Source organism: Heterodontus francisci, chromosome 25 (assembly GCF_036365525.1).
Source record: "Heterodontus francisci isolate sHetFra1 chromosome 25, sHetFra1.hap1, whole genome shotgun sequence".
Taxonomy (NCBI): domain Eukaryota; kingdom Metazoa; phylum Chordata; class Chondrichthyes; order Heterodontiformes; family Heterodontidae; genus Heterodontus; species Heterodontus francisci.
Window position 1 is genome coordinate 13774216 of NC_090395.1, and position 21248 is coordinate 13795463.

At 48.6% G+C, this 21248-nt stretch overlaps 1 protein-coding gene across 1 annotated transcript in view; it reads right to left on the reverse strand.

The window, feature by feature from the left end:
* Positions 1–21248, reverse strand: part of LOC137384052 (CD9 antigen-like) — a 629833-nt gene that overhangs the window by 111562 nt on the left and 497023 nt on the right. The window contains exon 6 of the mRNA XM_068057616.1: positions 453–524. Within this exon, the coding sequence (XP_067913717.1) occupies positions 453–524 (72 nt within the window). The remainder of the gene's footprint in view (positions 1–452; positions 525–21248) is intronic.

A 21248-nucleotide genomic window follows, 5' to 3' on the forward strand; every position in this document is an offset into this window, starting at 1 on the left:
GCTGAGTGGTTCCAGCATTTCTTGTTTTTATTTCAGATTTCCAGCATCTGCAGCATTTTGTTTTTATGGAAAGGTTTATTGATGTCCTTCACTTTGACAGCAGAGTCATGGGCAGAATTACCAACGATTATGTATCGAGGGAGGACTGGTGTCAGATAGGATTTGTTAATATTCAGTGATACCCGGAATGGGTAAGAGAGTGGACACAAAGTCTGTAAAATCCTGAGAGGCAATTAAATACTCTGAAAGAGTGGACTTTAGATCGATGGGCTGAAATATTTCTTTCAATAGTTCATATCGCTTCCTTACACAGTCATTCATGGGTCTAAAGCAGATCAGGGTTTGGTATCAGAGTTCAGCAATGGTTGAAGGGTCACTGTGATGCCCTTGTCGAAGTGCACAAGAGAGTAAAAGAAAAACGTGTGGAATTCAGTGCGAAAGCTGGAACTCACCACAGACACATGTAACGTAGGACAGAGCGGCTGAATGGCAGGATCTGGGAATGAGTCTCCGCAACACTGCAACTAGAGAGAGACAGAGACAAAGGTCAAAACAATATATACAGTATCTGTCACTGAGTATGAGACCCAGTGTGTAAAATGTATCAATGAGTGTGAAACTGTAACCAGTCTTTCAGCAAGAATGCATTCAACTTAAATGGAGCCACTATTTAAAGCTGCAAAAAGGCCATTTGTAACAGACAGCTGTCAGAAAATAGCCACGTTTCCTATCCCAGGAACCAACAGGACTTTTAACTGAACTCTTAATGCAGGCTAGGAATTGAAGTGAAACACAGACACAGTGGAGTGACTTCATGAATATACCAGTCAAGAGATAGCCTGGTGTAATCAGACCACACAATGATATGCATCTATCCAGATTTAAGTGGCTGATCTCGAGCATGAAACGCCGACAGTCAGACTGTAAACAGCACTTACAAGCTAACAAGGCATGGGTTCCAGTATGTCTGGGTGGATACTCACATCCCTTGGAAATGCTAATCCCAATAACTATTTCATTCATTGATCTAATGATGCTGATCAGCCAGAATCTTCCCCATTGAAACACCTTCATATGTTAATGGACTCTTCGAAAACCCAGGATGTGCAATTATTACAAGATTTAAAAAGTTACAATCAGAAGCAGAAGGGGTTTGTGTCAATCATTGTCATGGGTGTGATTTTTGTACCATAAGAATATACAGCAGAATATAGATAGATAGATCAGAGAGTTGGGCAGAGAAATGGCAGATGGAGTTCAATCAGGGCAAATGCGAGGTGATGCATTTTGGAAGATCCAATTCAAGAGTGAACTATACAATAAATGGAAAAGTCCTGGGGAAAATTGATGTCCAGAGAGATTTGGGTGTTCAGGTCCACTGTTCCCTGAAGGTGGCAACGCAGGTAAATAGAGTGGTCAAGAAGGCATACGGCATGCTTTCCTTCATCGGACGGGGTATTGAGTACAAGAGTTGGCAGGTCATGTTACAGTTGTATAGGACTTTGGTTCGGCCACATTTGGAATACTGCGTACAGTTCTGGTCGCCACATTATCAAAAGGATGTGGATGCTTTGGAGAGGGTGCAGAGGAGGTTCACCAGGATGTTGCCTGGTATGGAGGGCGCTAGCTATGAAGAGAGGTTGAGTAGATTAGGATTATTTTCATTAGAAAGACGGAGGTTGAGGGGGGACCTGATTGAGGTGTACAAAATCATGAGAGGTATAGACAGGGTGGACAGCAAGAGGCTTTTTCCCAGAGTGGGGGTTTCAATTACTAGAGGACACGAGTTCAAAGTGAAAGGGGAAATGTTTAGGGGGGATATGCGTGGAAAGTTCTTTACGCAGAGGGTGGTGGGCACCTGGAACGCGTTGCCAGCGGAGGTGGTAGACGCGGGCACGATGGAGTCTTTTAAGATGTATCTAGACAGATACATGAATGGGCAGGAAGAAAAGAGATACAGAACCTTAGAAAATAGGCGACATGCTTAGAGAGAGGATCTGGATCGGCGCAGGCTTGGAGGGCCGAAGGGCCTGTTCCTGTGCTGTAATTATCTTTGTTCTTTGTTCTTTGTTCTATGTGTTCAGTGACAAGAGCAGCAACTTGCAAAAAAACCACAGGCAGCATTGATCACCCACACAGCTGGGAACGTCCGAGTGATTGACAGGGTGAGTGCAGTTAGGAAATTAAGAGTCAGTGTTTGTGAGTATTGATTTATCTTGAAGGGAACAGGATGTTTGTAAGTTATCTGTGGTACAATAAACAGTTAAAAGAATACTGTGTGTACTGAGTTGTGAGCCTTGATTAGTTTCCCCACATGAGTTGGTTCAGGTGGTACTTTAGAGTTAAGAGTATAAGATGCAGCTTCACCTACCTACACACCTCATTGCCCAGTATCAGATCCAGCAATGTCTCCTTTCTCGTTGGACCGAGAACATACTGGTCAAGGAAGTTCTCCTGAACACATTTCCGAAATTCCTTCCCCTCCTTTCTCTTTACTCTAACATTATCCCAATCGATATTTGGGTAATTAAAGTCCCCCAATATCACCACTCTATAGTTCTTGCACATCTCTGTGATTTCCCTCAGATTTGCTCCTCTATCTCTCTCACTATTTGGAGCCCAAAGAATACCCCAGTAATGTGATCATCCTCTTTTTGCTTCTCAACTCTAACCAAATGAATAATGTCTTCTCCAGCTCCTCATCATTCTCTGGTCAGCAGGAAGGTTTAAGTGAGCCTTGAAAAGAAGGAGAAGAGGCTGACCTCCACAGCTGGGGGCTCCCCTCAGGGTGCTCCGAGTGTGGACACCGGCTCCTCAGCCCGTCCGCCAGTGAGCCCAGCTCCAGTAGCCGCGATGCCTGCAGAGAGTCCTGCACCTGTGCAGGAAACCCTCAGGCAGTCGGGGCCCTCCAGGCCTCAGGGAGCCAGAGGATGCCCGCCGAAGTCATCGTAGGTCAAGGGACAGCCTGATCAGCAACTTGCTTCCAGCCCAGCTGCTAGCGCTGGGGCCACACCTCATAGAACCACTCGTAAATGTATAAAGAATACCACCTAGAGACACTTAGGGGTTCCTGGGTGTTTGATATCTGACATGTGATGCTTCATATAAAGTTCTTTTGTTCAAGTTATTAATATTAATTGTGTAAAAGTGATTATTCTATCATGCCTTAATTGTGAGCTACTGACTTCCCCCTTAGTGGATGCCAATTTCAGCACAGCCCTTATTGAATAAACTCTCTCATTGGCCATACCGTGTAGTTCAGCTGGGCGCTTGACACAGAACACAAATAGGAAGGAAGCGACAGACTGTATGCATTGAGGTGAGTCTTTATTGTTTTTACTCTGAGTGGCTGCAATGGTGGCTGGAAGCGGGTAAGTATGACATTGTCTCTTCCTCCTTGGCCGTGGCTCAATCTGCCTGGTCTCCAGTGCAAGAGCTTCACCATCCAGTGTTACTTGCTCCTCTCCCTCCTCCGCATCCTCCTCATCAGTGGAGGAGTATCGCTCAGGCATCTCATTGTCATGCAAGGCCTCTGCCCTCTGCAGTGCTAGATTGTGCAGAGCACAGCAGACCACCACAATACACAAAACCCTCACTGGGGCATACTGCAGGGCTCCATCAGATTAATCGAGGCACCAGAATCTCAGCTTCAACAGCCTAATGGCCTGCTCGATGGTCGCTTGGGAGGAGCCATGGCAATTGTTGTACCTCTCCTCAGCTGCATTGTGAGGGTTCCTCACAGATGTCAATAGCCATGTCTTCAATGGGTAGCCCTTGTCCCCAAGAATCCACCCCGAAGGCGAGCAGGTAGGCCTGAAAAGCTGTGGCACCTGGGACTGTCCAAGTATGGAGGCATCATGGCTGTTTCCTGGGAAGCGGGCACACACCTGCAGGAAATGCTTTCAGTTTACGCAGACCAGTTGAAAATCCTGCGCCACCCACTAAATCGTGACGCATGAAATGCGAATGTATTAAAAGTAAGCGTTCAAGAATTAAAATACATTCTCATCGTGTTGGGACATCAATTCGCCTTGGTGATTAACCGCTACTAAATCTAGAATTGACGACACACCAGATTTCCAGGTGGAAACATCCGATGCAATTCTTCATCTCCCACAGCACCATTCACACTTCAAACAGCCTCACAAATTCTGCCCAGTGTGTCAGTGAGAGAGAGACTGTGTGCAGTGTGTCAGTGAGTGTGAAACTGTGTGCAGTGTGTCAGTGAGTTGGAGACTGAGTGCAGTGTGTCAGTGGGTGAGTGACTGTGTGCAGTGTGTCAGTGAGTTGGAGACAGTGTGCAGTGTGTCAGTGAGTGTGAAACTGTGTGCAGTCTGTCAGTGAGTTGGAGACTGAGTGCAGTGTGTCAGTGGGTGAGTGACTGTGTGCAGTGTGTCAGTGAGTTGGAGACAGTGTGCAGTGTGTCAGTGAGTGTGAAACTGTGTGCAGTCTGTCAGTGGGTGAGTGACTGTGTGCAGTGTGTCAGTGAGTGTGAGACTTTGTGCAGTCTGTCAGTGGGTGAGTGACTGTGTGCAATGTGTCAGTGAGTGTGAGACTTTGTGCAAAGTGTCAGTGAGTGGGAGACTGTGTGCAAAGTGTCAGTGAGTGTCAGAATTTGTGCAATGTGTCAGTGAGTGGGAGACTGTGTGCAAAGTGTCAGTGAGTGTGAGACTTTGTGCAGTGTGTCAGTGAGTGGGAGACTGTGTGCAAAGTGTCAGTGAGTGGGAGACTGTGTGCAAAGTGTCAGTGAGTGTGAGACTTTGTGCAGTGTGTCAGTGAGTGGGAGACTGTGTGCAGTATGAGTGTCTGTGAGTGGGAGACTTTGTGCAGTGTGTCAGTGAGTGGGAGACTGTGTGCAGTCTGTCAGTGGGTGAGTGACTGTGTGCAATGTGTCAGTGAGTGTGAGACTTTGTGCAAAGTGTCAGTGAGTGGGAGACTGTGTGCAGTATGAGTGTCTGTGAGTGTGAGACTTTGTGCAGTGGCAGTGAACGTGAGACTGTTCACTGTGTTATTGAGTGTGAGACTGTTTGCAGTGTCAATGCGTGAGATATTGTGTCCAGTGTGTCAGCGAGTGTGAGATTGTGTGCAGTGTGTCAGTGAGTGTGAGATTGTGTCCAGTGTGTCAGTGAGTGTGAGACTGTATGCAGTGTGACAGTGAGTGTGAGATTGTGTCCAGTGTGTCAGTGAGTGTGAGACTGTATGCAGTGTGACAGTGAGTGTGAGATTCTGTCCAGTGTGTCAGTGAGTGTGAGACTGTATGCAGTGTGACAGTGAGTGTGAGACTTTTTGCAGTGTGACAGTGTGAGACTGTGCGCAGTGTGTCAGTGAGTGAGAGATTGTGTGCAGTGTGTCAGTGAGTGTGATACTGTGTGCAGTGTGTCAGTGAGTGTGAGAAGTGTGTCAGTGTGTCTGTGAATGTGAAACTGAGCAGTGTGTGAGAGACTGTATCCAGTGTGACAGTGAGTGAGAGATTGTGTGCAGTGTGTCAGTGAGAGAGAGAGAGATTGTGTGCAGTGTGTCAGTGAGACAGAGACTGTGTCCAGTGTGTCAGTGAGTGTGAGACTGTGTGCAGCGTGTCAGTGAGACAGAGACTGTGTCCAGTGTGTCAGTGAGTGTGAGACTATGTCCAGTGTGTCAGTGAGTGTGAGACTGCGTGCAGTGTGTCAGTAAGTGTGATACTGTGAGCGGTGTGTCAGTGAGAAAGAGATTGTGTCAGTGAGACAGAGACTGTGTGCAGTGTGTCAGTAAGTGTGATACTGTGAGAAGTGTGTCAGTGAAAGTGAAACTGTGAGCAGTGTGTGTCAGTGAGTGTGAGACTGCATGCAGTGTGTCAGTCAGTGTGAGACTGTGTGCAGTGAGACAGTGAGTGTGAGATTGTGTACAGTGTGACAGTGAATGTGAAACTGTGAGCAGTGTGTGTGAGACTCTGTGCAGTGTGTCAGTGAGTGTGAGACTGTGTCCAGTGTGTCAGTGAGAGAGAGAGATTGTGTGCAGTGTGTCAGTGAGAGAGAGAGATTGTGTGCAGTGTGTCAGTGAGACAGAGACTGTGTCCAGTGTGTCAGTGAGTGTGAGACTATGTCCAGTGTGTCAGTGAGTGTGAGACTGCGTGCAGTGTGTCAGTAAGTGTGATACTGTGAGTGGTGTGTCAGTGAGAAAGAGATTGTGTGCAGTGTGTCAGTGAGACAGAGACTGTGTGCAGTGTGTCAGTAAGTGTGATACTGTGAGAAGTGTGTCAGTGAAAGTGAAACTGTGAGCAGTGTGTGTCAGTGAGTGTGAGACTGCATGCAGTGTGTCAGTCAGTGTGAGACTGTGTGCAGTGAGACAGTGAGTGTGAGATTGTGTCCAGTGTGACAGTGAATGTGAGACGGTTTGTGCAGTGTGTCAGTGAGTGAGACTAGGAGCAGTGTGACAGTGAATGTGAAACTGTGAGCAGTGTGTGTGAGACTCTGTGCAGTGTGTCAGTGAGTGAGAGTCTGTGTTCAGTGTGACAATGAGTGTGAGACTGTGTCCAGTGTGACATTGAGTGTGATACTGTGCAGTGTGTCATTGAGTGTGGGCACTATGTCCAGTGTGTCAGTGAGTGTGAGACTGCATGCAGTGTGTCAGTGAGTGTGAGACTCTATGCAGTGTGTCAGTGAGTGTGAGACTGCGTGCAGTGTGTCAGTGAGTGTGATACTTTGTGCAGTGTGTCAGTGAGTGTGAGACTGTATGCAGTGTGTCAGTAAGTGTGAGACTCTATGCAGTGTGTCAGTGAGTGTGAGACTGTGTGCAGTGAGACAGTGAGTGTGAGATTGTGTGCAGTGTGAGACTGTGTGCAGTGTGTCAGTGGGTGAGTGACTGTGTGCAGTATCAGTGAGTGTGAAATTGTCAGCAGTGTGTCAGTGAGTGAGAGAGTCTGTGCAGTGTGACAGTGAGTGTGAGACTGTGTGCAGTGTGACAGTGTGTGACTGTGTGCAGTGTGTCAGTGAGTGTGATACTGTGTGCAGTGTGTCAGTGAGTGTGAGAAGTGTGTCAGTGTGTCTGTGAATGTGAAACTGAGCAGTGTGTGAGACACTGTGTCCAGTGTGACAATGAGTGTGAGACTGTGTGCAGCGTGAGAGTGTGAGACAGTGTGCAGTGTGTCTGTGAATGTGAAACTGAGCAGTGTGTGAGAGACTGTATCCAGTGTGACAGTGAGTGAGAGATTGTGTGCAGTGTGTCAGTGAGAGAGAGAGATTGTGTGCAGTGTGTCAGTGAGACAGAGACTGTGTCCAGTGTGTCAGTGAGTGTGAGACTGTGTGCAGTGTGTCAGTGAGACAGAGACTGTGTCCAGTGTGTCAGTGAGTGTGAGACTATGTCCAGTGTGTCAGTGAGTGTGAGACTGCGTGCAGTGTGTCAGTAAGTGTTATACTGTGAGCGGTGTGTCAGTGAGAAAGAGATTGTGTCAGTGAGACAGAGACTGTGTGCAGTGTGTCAGTAAGTGTGATACTGTGAGAAGTGTGTCAGTGAAAGTGAAACTGTGAGCAGTGTGTGTCAGTGAGTGTGAGACTGCATGCAGTGTGTCAGTCAGTGTGAGACTGTGTGCAGTGAGACAGTGAGTGTGAGATTGTGTCCAGTGTGACAGTGAATGTGAAACTGTGAGCAGTGTGTGTGAGACTCTGTGCAGTGTGTCAGTGAGTGTGAGACTGTGTCCAGTGTGTCAGTGAGAGAGAGAGATTGTGTGCAGTGTGTCAGTGAGACAGAGACTGTGTCCAGTGTGTCAGTGAGTGTGAGACTATGTCCAGTGTGTCAGTGAGTGTGAGACTGCGTGCAATGTGTCAGTAAGTGTGATACTGTGAGTGGTGTGTCAGTGAGAAAGAGATTGTGTGCAGTGTGTCAGTGAGACAGAGACTGTGTGCAGTGTGTCAGTAAGTGTGAGACTGTGTGCAGTGAGACAGTGAGTGTGAGATTGCGTCCAGTGTGACAGTGAATGTGAGACGGTTTGTGCAGTGTGTCAGTGAGTGAGACTAGGAGCAGTGTGACAGTGAATGTGAAACTGTGAGCAGTGTGTGTGAGACTCTGTGCAGTGTGTCAGTGAGTGAGAGTCTGTGTTCAGTGTGACAATGAGTGTGAGACTGTGCAGTGTGTCAGTGAGTGTGAGACTGCGTGCAGTGTGACAGTGAGTGTGAGACTCTATGCAGTGTGTCAGTGAGTGTGATACTTTGTGCAGTGTGTCAGTGAGTGTGAGACTGTATGCAGTGTGTCAGTAAGTGTGAGACTCTATGCAGTGTGTCAGTGAGTGTGAGACTGTGTGCAGTGAGACAGTGAGTGTGAGATTGTGTGCAGTGTGAGACTGTGTGCAGTGTGTCAGTGGGTGAGTGACTGTCTGCAGTATCAGTGAGTGTGAAAATGTGAGCAGTGTGTCAGTGAGTGAGAGAGTCTGTGCAGTGTGACAGTGAGTGTGAGACTGTGTGCAGTGTGACAGTGAATGTGAAACTGTGAGCAGTGTGTGTGAGACTATGTGCAGTGTGTCAGTGAGTGTGAGACTGTGTCCAGTGTGTCAGTGAGAGAGAGAGATTGTGTGCAGCGTGTCAGTGAGACAGAGACTGTGTCCAGTGTGTCAGTGAGTGTGAGACTATGTCCAGTGTGTCAGTGAGTGTGAGACTGCGTGCAATGTGTCAGTAAGTGTGATACTGTGAGTGGTGTGTCAGTGAGAAAGAGATTGTGTGCAGTGTGTCAGTGAGACAGAGACTGTGTGCAGTGTGTCAGTAAGTGTGATACTGTGAGAAGTGTGTCAGTGAAAGTGAAACTGTGAGCAGTGTGTGTCAGTGAGTGTGAGACTGCATGCAGTGTGTCAGTCAGTGTGAGACTGTGTGCAGTGAGACAGTGAGTGTGAGATTGCGTCCAGTGTGACAGTGAATGTGAGACGGTTTGTGCAGTGTGTCAGTGAGTGAGACTAGGAGCAGTGTGACAGTGAATGTGAAACTGTGAGCAGTGTGTGTGAGACTCTGTGCAGTGTGTCAGTGAATGAGAGTCTGTGTTCAGTGTGACAATGAGTGTGAGACTGTGTCCAGTGTGACATTGAGTGTGATACTGTGCAGTGTGTCATTGAGTGTGGCCACTATGTCCAGTGTGTCAGTGAGTGTGAGACTGCGTGCAGTGTGACAGTGAGTGTGAGACTCTATGCAGTGTGTCAGTGAGTGTGATACTTTGTGCAGTGTGTCAGTGAGTGTGAGACTGTATGCAGTGTGTCAGTAAGTGTGAGACTCTATGCAGTGTGTCAGTGAGTGTGAGACTGTGTGCAGTGAGACAGTGAGTGTGAGATTGTGTGCAGTGTGAGACTGTGTGCAGTGTGTCAGTGGGTGAGTGACTGTCTGCAGTATCAGTGAGTGTGAAAATGTGAGCAGTGTGTCAGTGAGTGAGAGAGTCTGTGCAGTGTGACAGTGAGTGTGAGACTGTGTGCAGTGTGACAGTGTGTGACTGTGTGCAGTGTGTCAGTGAGTGTGATACTGTGTGCAGTGTGTCAGTGAGTGTGAGAAGTGTGTCAGTGTGTCTGTGAATGTGAAACTGAGCAGTGTGTGAGACACTGTGTCCAGTGTGACAATGAGTGTGAGACTGTGTGCAGCGTGAGAGTGTGAGACAGTGTGCAGTGTGTCTGTGAATGTGAAACTGAGCAGTGTGTGAGAGATTGTGTCCAGTGTGTCAGTGAGAGAGAGAGAGATTGTGTGCAGTGTGTCAGTGAGACAGAGACTGTGTCCAGTGTGTCAGTGAGTGTGAGACTGTGTGCAGTGTGTCAGTGAGTGTGAGAAGTGTGTCAGTGTGTCTGTGAATGTGAAACTGAGCAGTGTGTGAGACACTGTGTCCAGTGTGACAATGAGTGTGAGACTGTGTGCAGCGTGAGAGTGTGAGACAGTGTGCAGTGTGTCTGTGAATGTGAAACTGAGCAGTGTGTGAGAGATTGTGTCCAGTGTGTCAGTGAGAGAGAGAGAGATTGTGTGCAGTGTGTCAGTGAGACAGAGACTGTGTCCAGTGTGTCAGTGAGTGTGAGACTGTGTGCAGTGTGTCAGTGAGACAGAGACTGTGTCCAGTGTGTCAGTGAGTGTGAGACTATGTCCAGTGTGTCAGTGAGTGTGAGACTGCGTGCAGTGTGTCAGTAAGTGTGATACTGTGAGCGGAGTGTCAGTGAGAAAGAGATTGTGTGCAGTGTGTCAGTGAGACAGAGACTGTGTGCAGTGTGTCAGTGAGTGTGAGATTGTGTGCAGTGTGGGAGTGAGTGTGAGTCTGTGTCCAGTGTGGCAGTGAGTGTGAGACTGTTTGCAGTGTGTCAGTGAGTGAGAGTCTGTGTTCAGTGTGACAATGAGTGTGAGACTGTGTCCAGTTTGACATTGAGTGTGATACTGTGCAGTGTGTCATTGAGTGTGGGCACTATGTCCAGTGTGTCACTGAGTGTGAGACTGTGTGCAGTGTGTCAGTGAGTGTGAGACTCTATGCAGTGTGTGAGTGTGAGACTGAATGCAGTGTGTCAGTGAGTGTGGGACTCTATGCAGTGTGTCAGTGAGTGTGAGACTGCGTGCAGTGTGTCAGTAAGTGTGAGACTCTATGCAGTGTGTCAGTGAGTGTGAGACTGTGTGCAGTGAGACAGTGAGTGTGAGATTGTGTGCAGTGTGAGACTGTGTGCAGTGTGTCAGTGAGTGTGAGTGACTGTGTGCAGTATCAGTGAGTGTGAAATTGTCAGCAGTGTGTCAGTGAGTGAGAGAGTCTGTGCAGTGTGACAGTGAGTGTGAGACTGTGTGCAGTGTGACAGTGTGTGAATGTGTGCAGTGTGTCAGTGAGTGTGATACTGTGTGCAGTGTGTCAGTGAGTGTGAGAAGTGTTTCAGTGTGTCTGTGAATGTGAAACTGAGCAGTGTGTGAGACACTGTGTCCAGTGTGACAATGAGTGTGAGACTGTGTGCAGCGTGAGAGTGTGAGACAGTGTGCAGTGTGTCTGTGAATGTGAAACTGAGCAGTGTGTGAGAGACTGTATCCAGTGTGACAGTGAGTGAGAGATTGTGTGCAGTGTGTCAGTGAGAGAGAAAGATTGTGTGCAGTGTGTCAGTGAGACAGAGACTGTGTCCAGTGTGTCAGTGAGTGTGAGACTGTGTGCAATGTGTCAGTGAGACAGAGACTGTGTCCAGTGTGTCAGTGAGTGTGAGACTATGTCCAGTGTGTCAGTGAGTGTGAGACTGCGTGCAGTGTGTCAGTAAGTGTGATACTGTGAGTGGTGTGTCAGTGAGAAAGAGATTGTGTGCAGTGTGTCAGTGAGACAGAGACTGTGTGCAGTGTGTCAGTAAGTGTGATACTGTGAGAAGTGTGTCAGTGAAAGTGAAACTGTGAGCAGTGTGTGTCAGTGAGTGTGAGACTGCATGCAGTGTGTCAGTCAGTGTGAGACTGTGTGCAGTGAGACAGTGAGTGTGAGATTGTGTACAGTGTGACAGTGAATGTGAAACTGTGAGCAGTGTGTGTGAGACTCTGTGCAGTGTGTCAGTGAGTGTGAGACTGTGTCCAGTGTGTCAGTGAGAGAGAGAGATTGTGTGCAGTGTGTCAGTGAGACAGAGACTGTGTCCAGTGTGTCAGTGAGTGTGAGACTATGTCCAGTGTGTCAGTGAGTGTGAGACTGCGTGCAGTGTGTCAGTAAGTGTGATACTGTGAGTGGTGTGTCAGTGAGAACGAGATTGTGTGCAGTGTGTCAGTGAGACAGAGACTGTGTGCAGTGTGTCAGTAAGTGTGATACTGTGAGAAGTGTGTCAGTGAAAGTGAAACTGTGAGCAGTGTGTGTCAGTGAGTGTGAGACTGCATGCAGTGTGTCAGTCAGTGTGAGACTGTGTGCAGTGAGACAGTGAGTGTGAGATTGTGTCCAGTGTGACAGTGAATGTGAGACGGTTTGTGTAGTGTGTCAGTGAGTGAGACTAGGAGCAGTGTGACAGTGAATGTGAAACTGTGAACAGTGTGTGTGAGACTCTGTGCAGTGTGTCAGTGAGTGAGAGTCTGTGTTCAGTGTGACAATGAGTGTGAGACTGTGTCCAGTGTGACATTGAGTGTGATACTGTGCAGTGTGTCATTGAGTGTGGGCACTATGTCCAGTGTGTCAGTGAGTGTGAGACTGTGTGCAGTGTGTCAGTGAGTGTGAGACTCTATGCAGTGTGTCAGTGAGTGTGAGACTGCGTGCAGTGTGTCAGTGAGTGTGATACTTTGTGCAGTGTGTCAGTGAGTGTGAGACTGTATGCAGTGTGTCAGTAAGTGTGAGACTCTATGCAGTGTGTCAGTGAGTGTGAGACTGTGTGCAGTGAGACAGTGAGTGTGAGATTGTGTGCAGTGTGAGACTGTGTGCAGTTTGTCAGTGGGTGAGTGACTGTGTGCAGTATCAGTGAGTGTGAAATTGTGAGCAGTGTGTCAGTGAGTGAGAGAGTCTGTGCAGTGTGACAGTGAGTGTGAGACTGTGTGCAGTGTGACAGTGTGTGACTGTGTGCAGTGTGTCAGTGAGTGTGATACTGTGTGCAGTGTGTCTGTGAGTGTGAGAAGTGTGTCAGTGTGTCTGTGAATGTGAAACTGAGCAGTGTGTGAGACACTGTGTCCAGTGTGACAAATAGGTGTGAGACTGTGTGCAGCGTGAGAGTGTGAGACAGTGTGCAGTGTGTCTATGAATGTGAAACTGAGCAGTGTGTGAGAGACTGTATCCAGTGTGACAGTGAGTGAGAGATTGTGTGCAGTGTGTCAGTGAGAGAGAGAGATTGTGTGCAGTGTGTCAGTGAGACAGAGACTGTGTCCAGTGTGTCAGTGAGTGTGAGACTGTGTGCAGTGTGTCAGTGAGACAGAGACTGTGTCCAGTGTGTCAGTGAGTGTGAGACTATGTCCAGTGTGTCAGTGAGTGTGAGACTGCGTGCAGTGTGTCAGTAAGTGTGATACTGTGAGCGATGTGTCAGTGAGACAGAGACTGTGTGCAGTGTGTCAGTAAGTGTGATACTTTATGCAGTGTGTCAGTGAGTGTGAGACTGTATGCAGTGTGTCAGTGAGTGTGAGACTCTGTGCAGTGTGTCAGTGAGTGTGAGACTGTGTGCAGTGAGACAGTGAGTGTGAGATTGTGTGCAGTGTGAGACTGTGTGCAGTGTGTCAGTGGGTGAGTGACTGTGTGCAGTATCTGTGAGTGTGAAATTGTGAGCAGTGTGTCAGTGAGTGAGAGAGTCTGTGCAGTGTGACAGTGAGTGTGATACTTTATGCAGTGTGTCAGTGAGTGTGAGACTGTATGCAGTGTGCCAGTGAGTGTGGGACTCTATGCAGTGTGTCAGTGAGTGTGAGACTGAATGCAGTGTGTCAGTGAGTGTGGGACTCTATGCAGTGTGTCAGTGAGTGTGAGACTGCGTGCAGTGTGTCAGTAAGTGTGAGACTCTATGCAGTGTGTCAGTGAGTGTGAGACTGTGTGCAGTGAGACAGTGAGTGTGAGATTGTGTGCAGTGTGAGACTGTGTGCAGTGTGTCAGTGGGTGAGTGACTGTGTGGAGTATCAGTGAGTGTGAAATTGTGAGCAGTGTGTCAGTGAGTGAGAGAGTCTGTGCAGTGTGACAGTGAGTGTGAGACTGTGTGCAGTGTGACAGTGTGTGACTGTGTGCAGTGTGTCAGTGAGTGTGAAACTGAGCAGTGTGTGAGACACTGTGTCCAGTGTGACAATGAGTGTGAGACTGTGTGCAGCGTGAGAGTGTGATACAGTGTGCAGTGTGTCTGTGAATGTGAAACTGAGCAGTGTGTGAGAGACTGTATCCAGTGTGACAGTGAGTGAGAGATTGTGTGCAGTGTGTCACTGTGAGTGTGATAGCTTGTGCAGTGTGTCAGTGAGCGAGAGACTGAATCCAGTGTGACAATGAGTGTGAGACTGTATGCGGCGTGAGAGTGTGAGACAGTGTGCAGTCTGACAGTGTGAGTGTGATAGTTTGTGCAGTGTGTCAGTGAGTGTGAGACTGTGTGCAGTGAGACAGTGAGTGTGAGATTGTGTGCAGTGTGAGACTGTGTGCAGTGTGTCAGTGGGTGAGTGACTGTGTGCAGTATCAGTGAGTGTGAAATTGTGAGCAGTGTGTCAGTGAGTGAGAGAGTCTGTGCAGTGTGACAGTGAGTGTGACTGTGTGCAGTGTGTGAGTGAGTGTGAGACTCTATGCAGTGTGTCAGTGAGAGACTCTGTCCAGTGTGTCAGTGAGTGTGATACTGTGTGCCGTGTGTCAGTGAGTGGGAGACTGTGAGCAGTGTGTCAGTGATTGTGAAACTGCGCAGTGTGTGAGAAACTGTGTGCAGTGTGTCAGTGAGTGTGAGACTGTGTCCAGTGTGCCAGTGAATATGAGACTGAGCAGTGTGTGAGGTTAGTGAGAGACTGTGTGCAGTGTGTTTGTGAGCTTGAGACTGTGTCCAATGTGTCAGTGAGTGAGTGACTGTGTGCATTATCAGCGAATGTGAAACTGTGCACAGTTTGTGTGCACAAGTGGGTGCATGACTGTGTGCAGTGTGTGTCAGTGAGCGTGATACTGTGTGCCGTGGCAGTGAGTGAGAGACTGTGTAGTGGCAGTGTGTGTGAGACTGTGCTGTATGTCAGTGAGTGTGAGACTGTTTGCAGTGTGTCAGTGAGTGACAGATTGTGTCCACTGTGGCAGTGAGTGAGAGACTGTGTCCAGTGTGTCAGTGAGTGTGAGACTGTGTGAAGTGTCTATGAGAATGAGACTGTATGCAATGTGTCAGTGAGTGAGAGACTGTGTCCTGTGTGACAGTGTCACAGACTGTAAGCAGTGTGTCAGTGAGTGAGTGACTGTGTGCAGTATCAGTGAGTGTGAAACTGTGTGCAGTGTGTGTGCAAGTAGGCGCGAGACTGTGTGCGGTGTGTGTCGGTAAGTGTGATACTGTGTGCAGTGGGACATTGAGTGTGAGACTGTTTGCAGTGGGTCAGTGCGTGAGAGAGTCTGTGCAGTGTGAAAGTGAGTGTGAGACTGTGTGCAGTGTGTCCGTGAATGTGAAACTGTGAGCAGTGTGTGTCAGTGACTGAGAGACTGTGTGCAGTGTGACAGTGAGTGTGATACTTTATGCAGTGTGTCAGTGAGTGTGAGACTGTATGCAGTGTGCCAGTGAGTGTGGGACTCTATGCAGTGTGTCAGTGAGTGTGAGACTGAATGCAGTGTGTCAGTGAGTGTGGGACTCTATGCAGTGTGTCAGTGAGTGTGAGACTGCGTGCAGTGTGTCAGTAAGTGTGAGACTCTATGCAGTGTGTCAGTGAGTGTGAGACTGTGTGCAGTGAGACAGTGAGTGTGAGATTGTGTGCAGTGTGAGACTGTGTGCAGTGTGTCAGTCAGTGTGAGACTGTGTGCAGTGAGACAGTGAGTGTGAGATTGTGTACAGTGTGACAGTGAATGTGAAACTGTGAGCAGTGTGTGTGAGACTCTGTGCAGTGTGTCAGTGAGTGTGAGACTGTGTCCAGTGTGTCAGTGAGAGAGAGAGATTGTGTGCAGTGTGTCAGTGAGACAGAGACTGTGTCCAGTGTGTCAGTGAGTGTGAGACTATGTCCAGTGTGTCAGTGAGTGTGAGACTGCGTGCAGTGTGTCAGTAAGTGTGATACTGTGAGTGGTGTGTCAGTGAGAACGAGATTGTGTGCAGTGTGTCAGTGAGACAGAGACTGTGTGCAGTGTGTCAGTAAGTGTGATACTGTGAGAAGTGTGTCAGTGAAAGTGAAACTGTGAGCAGTGTGTGTCAGTGAGTGTGAGACTGCATGCAGTGTGTCAGTCAGTGTGAGACTGTGTGCAGTGAGACAGTGAGTGTGAGATTGTGTCCAGTGTGACAGTGAATGTGAGACGGTTTGTGTAGTGTGTCAGTGAGTGAGACTAGGAGCAGTGTGACAGTGAATGTGAAACTGTGAACAGTGTGTGTGAGACTCTGTGCAGTGTGTCAGTGAGTGAGAGTCTGTGTTCAGTGTGACAATGAGTGTGAGACTGTGTCCAGTGTGACATTGAGTGTGATACTGTGCAGTGTGTCATTGAGTGTGGGCACTATGTCCAGTGTGTCAGTGAGTGTGAGACTGTGTGCAGTGTGTCAGTGAGTGTGAGACTCTATGCAGTGTGTCAGTGAGTGTGAGACTGCGTGCAGTGTGTCAGTGAGTGTGATACTTTGTGCAGTGTGTCAGTGAGTGTGAGACTGTATGCAGTGTGTCAGTAAGTGTGAGACTCTATGCAGTGTGTCAGTGAGTGTGAGACTGTGTGCAGTGAGACAGTGAGTGTGAGATTGTGTGCAGTGTGAGACTGTGTGCAGTTTGTCAGTGGGTGAGTGACTGTGTGCAGTATCAGTGAGTGTGAAATTGTGAGCAGTGTGTCAGTGAGTGAGAGAGTCTGTGCAGTGTGACAGTGAGTGTGAGACTGTGTGCAGTGTGACAGTGTGTGACTGTGTGCAGTGTGTCAGTGAGTGTGATACTGTGTGCAGTGTGTCTGTGAGTGTGAGAAGTGTGTCAGTGTGTCTGTGAATGTGAAACTGAGCAGTGTGTGAGACACTGTGTCCAGTGTGACAAATAGGTGTGAGACTGTGTGCAGCGTGAGAGTGTGAGACAGTGTGCAGTGTGTCTATGAATGTGAAACTGAGCAGTGTGTGAGAGACTGTATCCAGTGTGACAGTGAGTGAGAGATTGTGTGCAGTGTGTCAGTGAGAGAGAGAGATTGTGTGCAGTGTGTCAGTGAGACAGAGACTGTGTCCAGTGTGTCAGTGAGTGTGAGACTGTGTGCAGTGTGTCAGTGAGACAGAGACTGTGTCCAGTGTGTCAGTGAGTGTGAGACTATGTCCAGTGTGTCAGTGAGTGTGAGACTGCGTGCAGTGTGTCAGTAAGTGTGATACTGTGAGCGATGTGTCAGTGAGACAGAGACTGTGTGCAGTGTGTCAGTAAGTGTGATACTTTATGCAGTGTGTCAGTGAGTGTGAGACTGTATGCAGTGTGTCAGTGAGTGTGAGACTCTGTGCAGTGTGTCAGTGAGTGTGAGACTGTGTGCAGTGAGACAGTGAGTGTGAGATTGTGTGCAGTGTGAGACTGTGTGCAGTGTGTCAGTGGGTGAGTGACTGTGTGCAGTATCTGTGAGTGTGAAATTGTGAGCAGTGTGTCAGTGAGTGAGAGAGTCTGTGCAGTGTGACAGTGAGTGTGATACTTTATGCAGTGTGTCAGTGAGTGTGAGACTGTATGCAGTGTGCCAGTGAGTGTGGGACTCTATGCAGTGTGTCAGTGAGTGTGAGACTGAATGCAGTGTGTCAGTGAGTGTGGGACTCTATGCAGTGTGTCAGTGAGTGTGAGACTGCGTGCAGTGTGTCAGTAAGTGTGAGACTCTATGCAGTGTGTCAGTGAGTGTGAGACTGTGTGCAGTGAGACAGTGAGTGTGAGATTGTGTGCAGTGTGAGACTGTGTGCAGTGTGTCAGTGGGTGAGTGACTGTGTGGAGTATCAGTGAGTGTGAAATTGTGAGCAGTGTGTCAGTGAGTGAGAGAGTCTGTGCAGTGTGACAGTGAGTGTGAGACTGTGTGCAGTGTGACAGTGTGTGACTGTGTGCAGTGTGTCAGTGAGTGTGAAACTGAGCAGTGTGTGAGACACTGTGTCCAGTGTGACAATGAGTGTGAGACTGTGTGCAGCGTGAGAGTGTGATACAGTGTGCAGTGTGTCTGTGAATGTGAAACTGAGCAGTGTGTGAGAGACTGTATCCAGTGTGACAGTGAGTGAGAGATTGTGTGCAGTGTGTCACTGTGAGTGTGATAGCTTGTGCAGTGTGTCAGTGAGCGAGAGACTGAATCCAGTGTGACAATGAGTGTGAGACTGTATGCGGCGTGAGAGTGTGAGACAGTGTGCAGTCTGACAGTGTGAGTGTGATAGTTTGTGCAGTGTGTCAGTGAGTGTGAGACTGTGTGCAGTGAGACAGTGAGTGTGAGATTGTGTGCAGTGTGAGACTGTGTGCAGTGTGTCAGTGGGTGAGTGACTGTGTGCAGTATCAGTGAGTGTGAAATTGTGAGCAGTGTGTCAGTGAGTGAGAGAGTCTGTGCAGTGTGACAGTGAGTGTGACTGTGTGCAGTGTGTGAGTGAGTGTGAGACTCTATGCAGTGTGTCAGTGAGAGACTCTGTCCAGTGTGTCAGTGAGTGTGATACTGTGTGCCGTGTGTCAGTGAGTGGGAGACTGTGAGCAGTGTGTCAGTGATTGTGAAACTGCGCAGTGTGTGAGAAACTGTGTGCAGTGTGTCAGTGAGTGTGAGACTGTGTCCAGTGTGCCAGTGAATATGAGACTGAGCAGTGTGTGAGGTTAGTGAGAGACTGTGTGCAGTGTGTTTGTGAGCTTGAGACTGTGTCCAATGTGTCAGTGAGTGAGTGACTGTGTGCATTATCAGCGAATGTGAAACTGTGCACAGTTTGTGTGCACAAGTGGGTGCATGACTGTGTGCAGTGTGTGTCAGTGAGCGTGATACTGTGTGCCGTGGCAGTGAGTGAGAGACTGTGTAGTGGCAGTGTGTGTGAGACTGTGCTGTATGTCAGTGAGTGTGAGACTGTTTGCAGTGTGTCAGTGAGTGACAGATTGTGTCCACTGTGGCAGTGAGTGAGAGACTGTGTCCAGTGTGTCAGTGAGTGTGAGACTGTGTGAAGTGTCTATGAGAATGAGACTGTATGCAATGTGTCAGTGAGTGAGAGACTGTGTCCTGTGTGACAGTGTCACAGACTGTAAGCAGTGTGTCAGTGAGTGAGTGACTGTGTGCAGTATCAGTGAGTGTGAAACTGTGTGCAGTGTGTGTGCAAGTAGGCGCGAGACTGTGTGCGGTGTGTGTCGGTAAGTGTGATACTGTGTGCAGTGGGACATTGAGTGTGAGACTGTTTGCAGTGGGTCAGTGCGTGAGAGAGTCTGTGCAGTGTGAAAGTGAGTGTGAGACTGTGTGCAGTGTGTCCGTGAATGTGAAACTGTGAGCAGTGTGTGTCAGTGACTGAGAGACTGTGTGCAGTGTGACAGTGAGTGTGATACTTTATGCAGTGTGTCAGTGAGTGTGAGACTGTATGCAGTGTGCCAGTGAGTGTGGGACTCTATGCAGTGTGTCAGTGAGTGTGAGACTGAATGCAGTGTGTCAGTGAGTGTGGGACTCTATGCAGTGTGTCAGTGAGTGTGAGACTGCGTGCAGTGTGTCAGTAAGTGTGAGACTCTATGCAGTGTGTCAGTGAGTGTGAGACTGTGTGCAGTGAGACAGTGAGTGTGAGATTGTGTGCAGTGTGAGACTGTGTGCAGTGTGTCAGTGGGTGAGTGACTGTGTGGAGTATCAGTGAGTGTGAAATTGTGAGCAGTGTGTCAGTGAGTGAGAGAGTCTGTGCAGTGTGACAGTGAGTGTGAGACTGTGTGCAGTGTGACAGTGTGTGACTGTGTGCAGTGTGTCAGTGAGTGTGAAACTGAGCAGTGTGTGAGACACTGTGTCCAGTGTGACAATGAGTGTGAGACTGTGTGCAGCGTGAGAGTGTGATACAGTGTGCAGTGTGTCTGTGAATGTGAAACTGAGCAGTGTGTGAGAGACTGTATCCAGTGTGACAGTGAGTGAGAGATTGTGTGCAGTGTGTCACTGTGAGTGTGATAGCTTGTGCAGTGTGTCAGTGAGCGAGAGACTGAATCCAGTGTGACAATGAGTGTGAGACTGTATGCGGCGTGAGAGTGTGAGACAGTGTGCAGTCTGACAGTGTGAGTGTGATAGTTTGTGCAGTGTGTCAGTGAGTGTGAGACTGTGTGCAGTGAGACAGTGAGTGTGAGATTGTGTGCAGTGTGAGACTGTGTGCAGTGTGTCAGTGGGTGAGTGACTGTGTGCAGTATCAGTGAGTGTGAAATTGTGAGCAGTGTGTCAGTGAGTGAGAGAGTCTGTGCAGTGTGACAGTGAGTGTGACTGTGTGCAGTGTGTGAGTGAGTGTGAGACTCTATGCAGTGTGTCAGTGAGAGACTCTGTCCAGTGTGTCAGTGAGTGTGATACTGTGTGCCGTGTGTCAGTGAGTGGGAGACTGTGAGCAGTGTGTCAGTGATTGTGAAACTGCGCAGTGTGTGAGAAACTGTGTGCAGTGTGTCAGTGAGTGTGAGACTGTGTCCAGTGTGCCAGTGAATATGAGACTGAGCAGTGTGTGAGGTTAGTGAGAGACTGTGTGCAGTGTGTTTGTGAGCTTGAGACTGTGTCCAATGTGTCAGTGAGTGAGTGACTGTGTGCATTATCAGCGAATGTGAAACTGTGCACAGTTTGTGTGCACAAGTGGGTGCATGACTGTGTGCAGTGTGTGTCAGTGAGCGTGATACTGTGTGCCGTGGCAGTGAGTGAGAGACTGTGTAGTGGCAGTGTGTGTGAGACTGTGCTGTATGTCAGTGAGTGTGAGACTGTTTGCAGTGTGTCAGTGAGTGACAGATTGTGTCCACTGTGGCAGTGAGTGAGAGACTGTGTCCAGTGTGTCAGTGAGTGTGAGACTGTGTGAAGTGTCTATGAGAATGAGACTGTATGCAATGTGTCAGTGAGTGAGAGACTGTGTCCTGTGTGACAGTGTCACAGACTGTAAGCAGTGTGTCAGTGAGTGAGTGACTGTGTGCAGTATCAGTGAGTGTGAAACTGTGTGCAGTGTGTGTGCAAGTAGGCGCGAGACTGTGTGCGGTGTGTGTCGGTAAGTGTGATACTGTGTGCAGTGGGACATTGAGTGTGAGACTGTTTGCAGTGGGTCAGTGCGTGAGAGAGTCTGTGCAGTGTGAAAGTGAGTGTGAGACTGTGTGCAGTGTGTCCGTGAATGTGAAACTGTGAGCAGTGTGTGTCAGTGACTGAGAGACTGTGTGCAGTGTGACAGTGAGTGTGAGACTGTGAGCAGTGTGTCAGTGAATGTGAAACTGTGAGCAGAGTGAAAGTGAGTGTGAGACTGTGTGCAGTGTGTCAGTGGGTGAGTGACTGTGTGCAGTGTGTCAGTGAGTTGGAGACTGTGCAGTGTGTCAGTGGGCGAGTGACTGTGTGCAATGTGTCAATGAGTGTGAGACTTTATGCAGTGTGTCAGTGAGTGTGAGACTTTGTGCAGTGTCAGTGACTGACAGACTGTGTGCAGTGTGTCAGTGAGTTGGAGACTGAGTGCAGTGTGTCAGTGGGTGAGTGACTGTGTGCAGTGTGTCAGTGAGTTGGAGACAGTGTGCAATGTGTCAATGAGTGTGAGACTTTATGCAGTGTGTCAGTGAGTGTGAGACTTTGTGCAGTGTCAGTGACTGACAGACTGTGTGCAGTGTGTCAGTGAG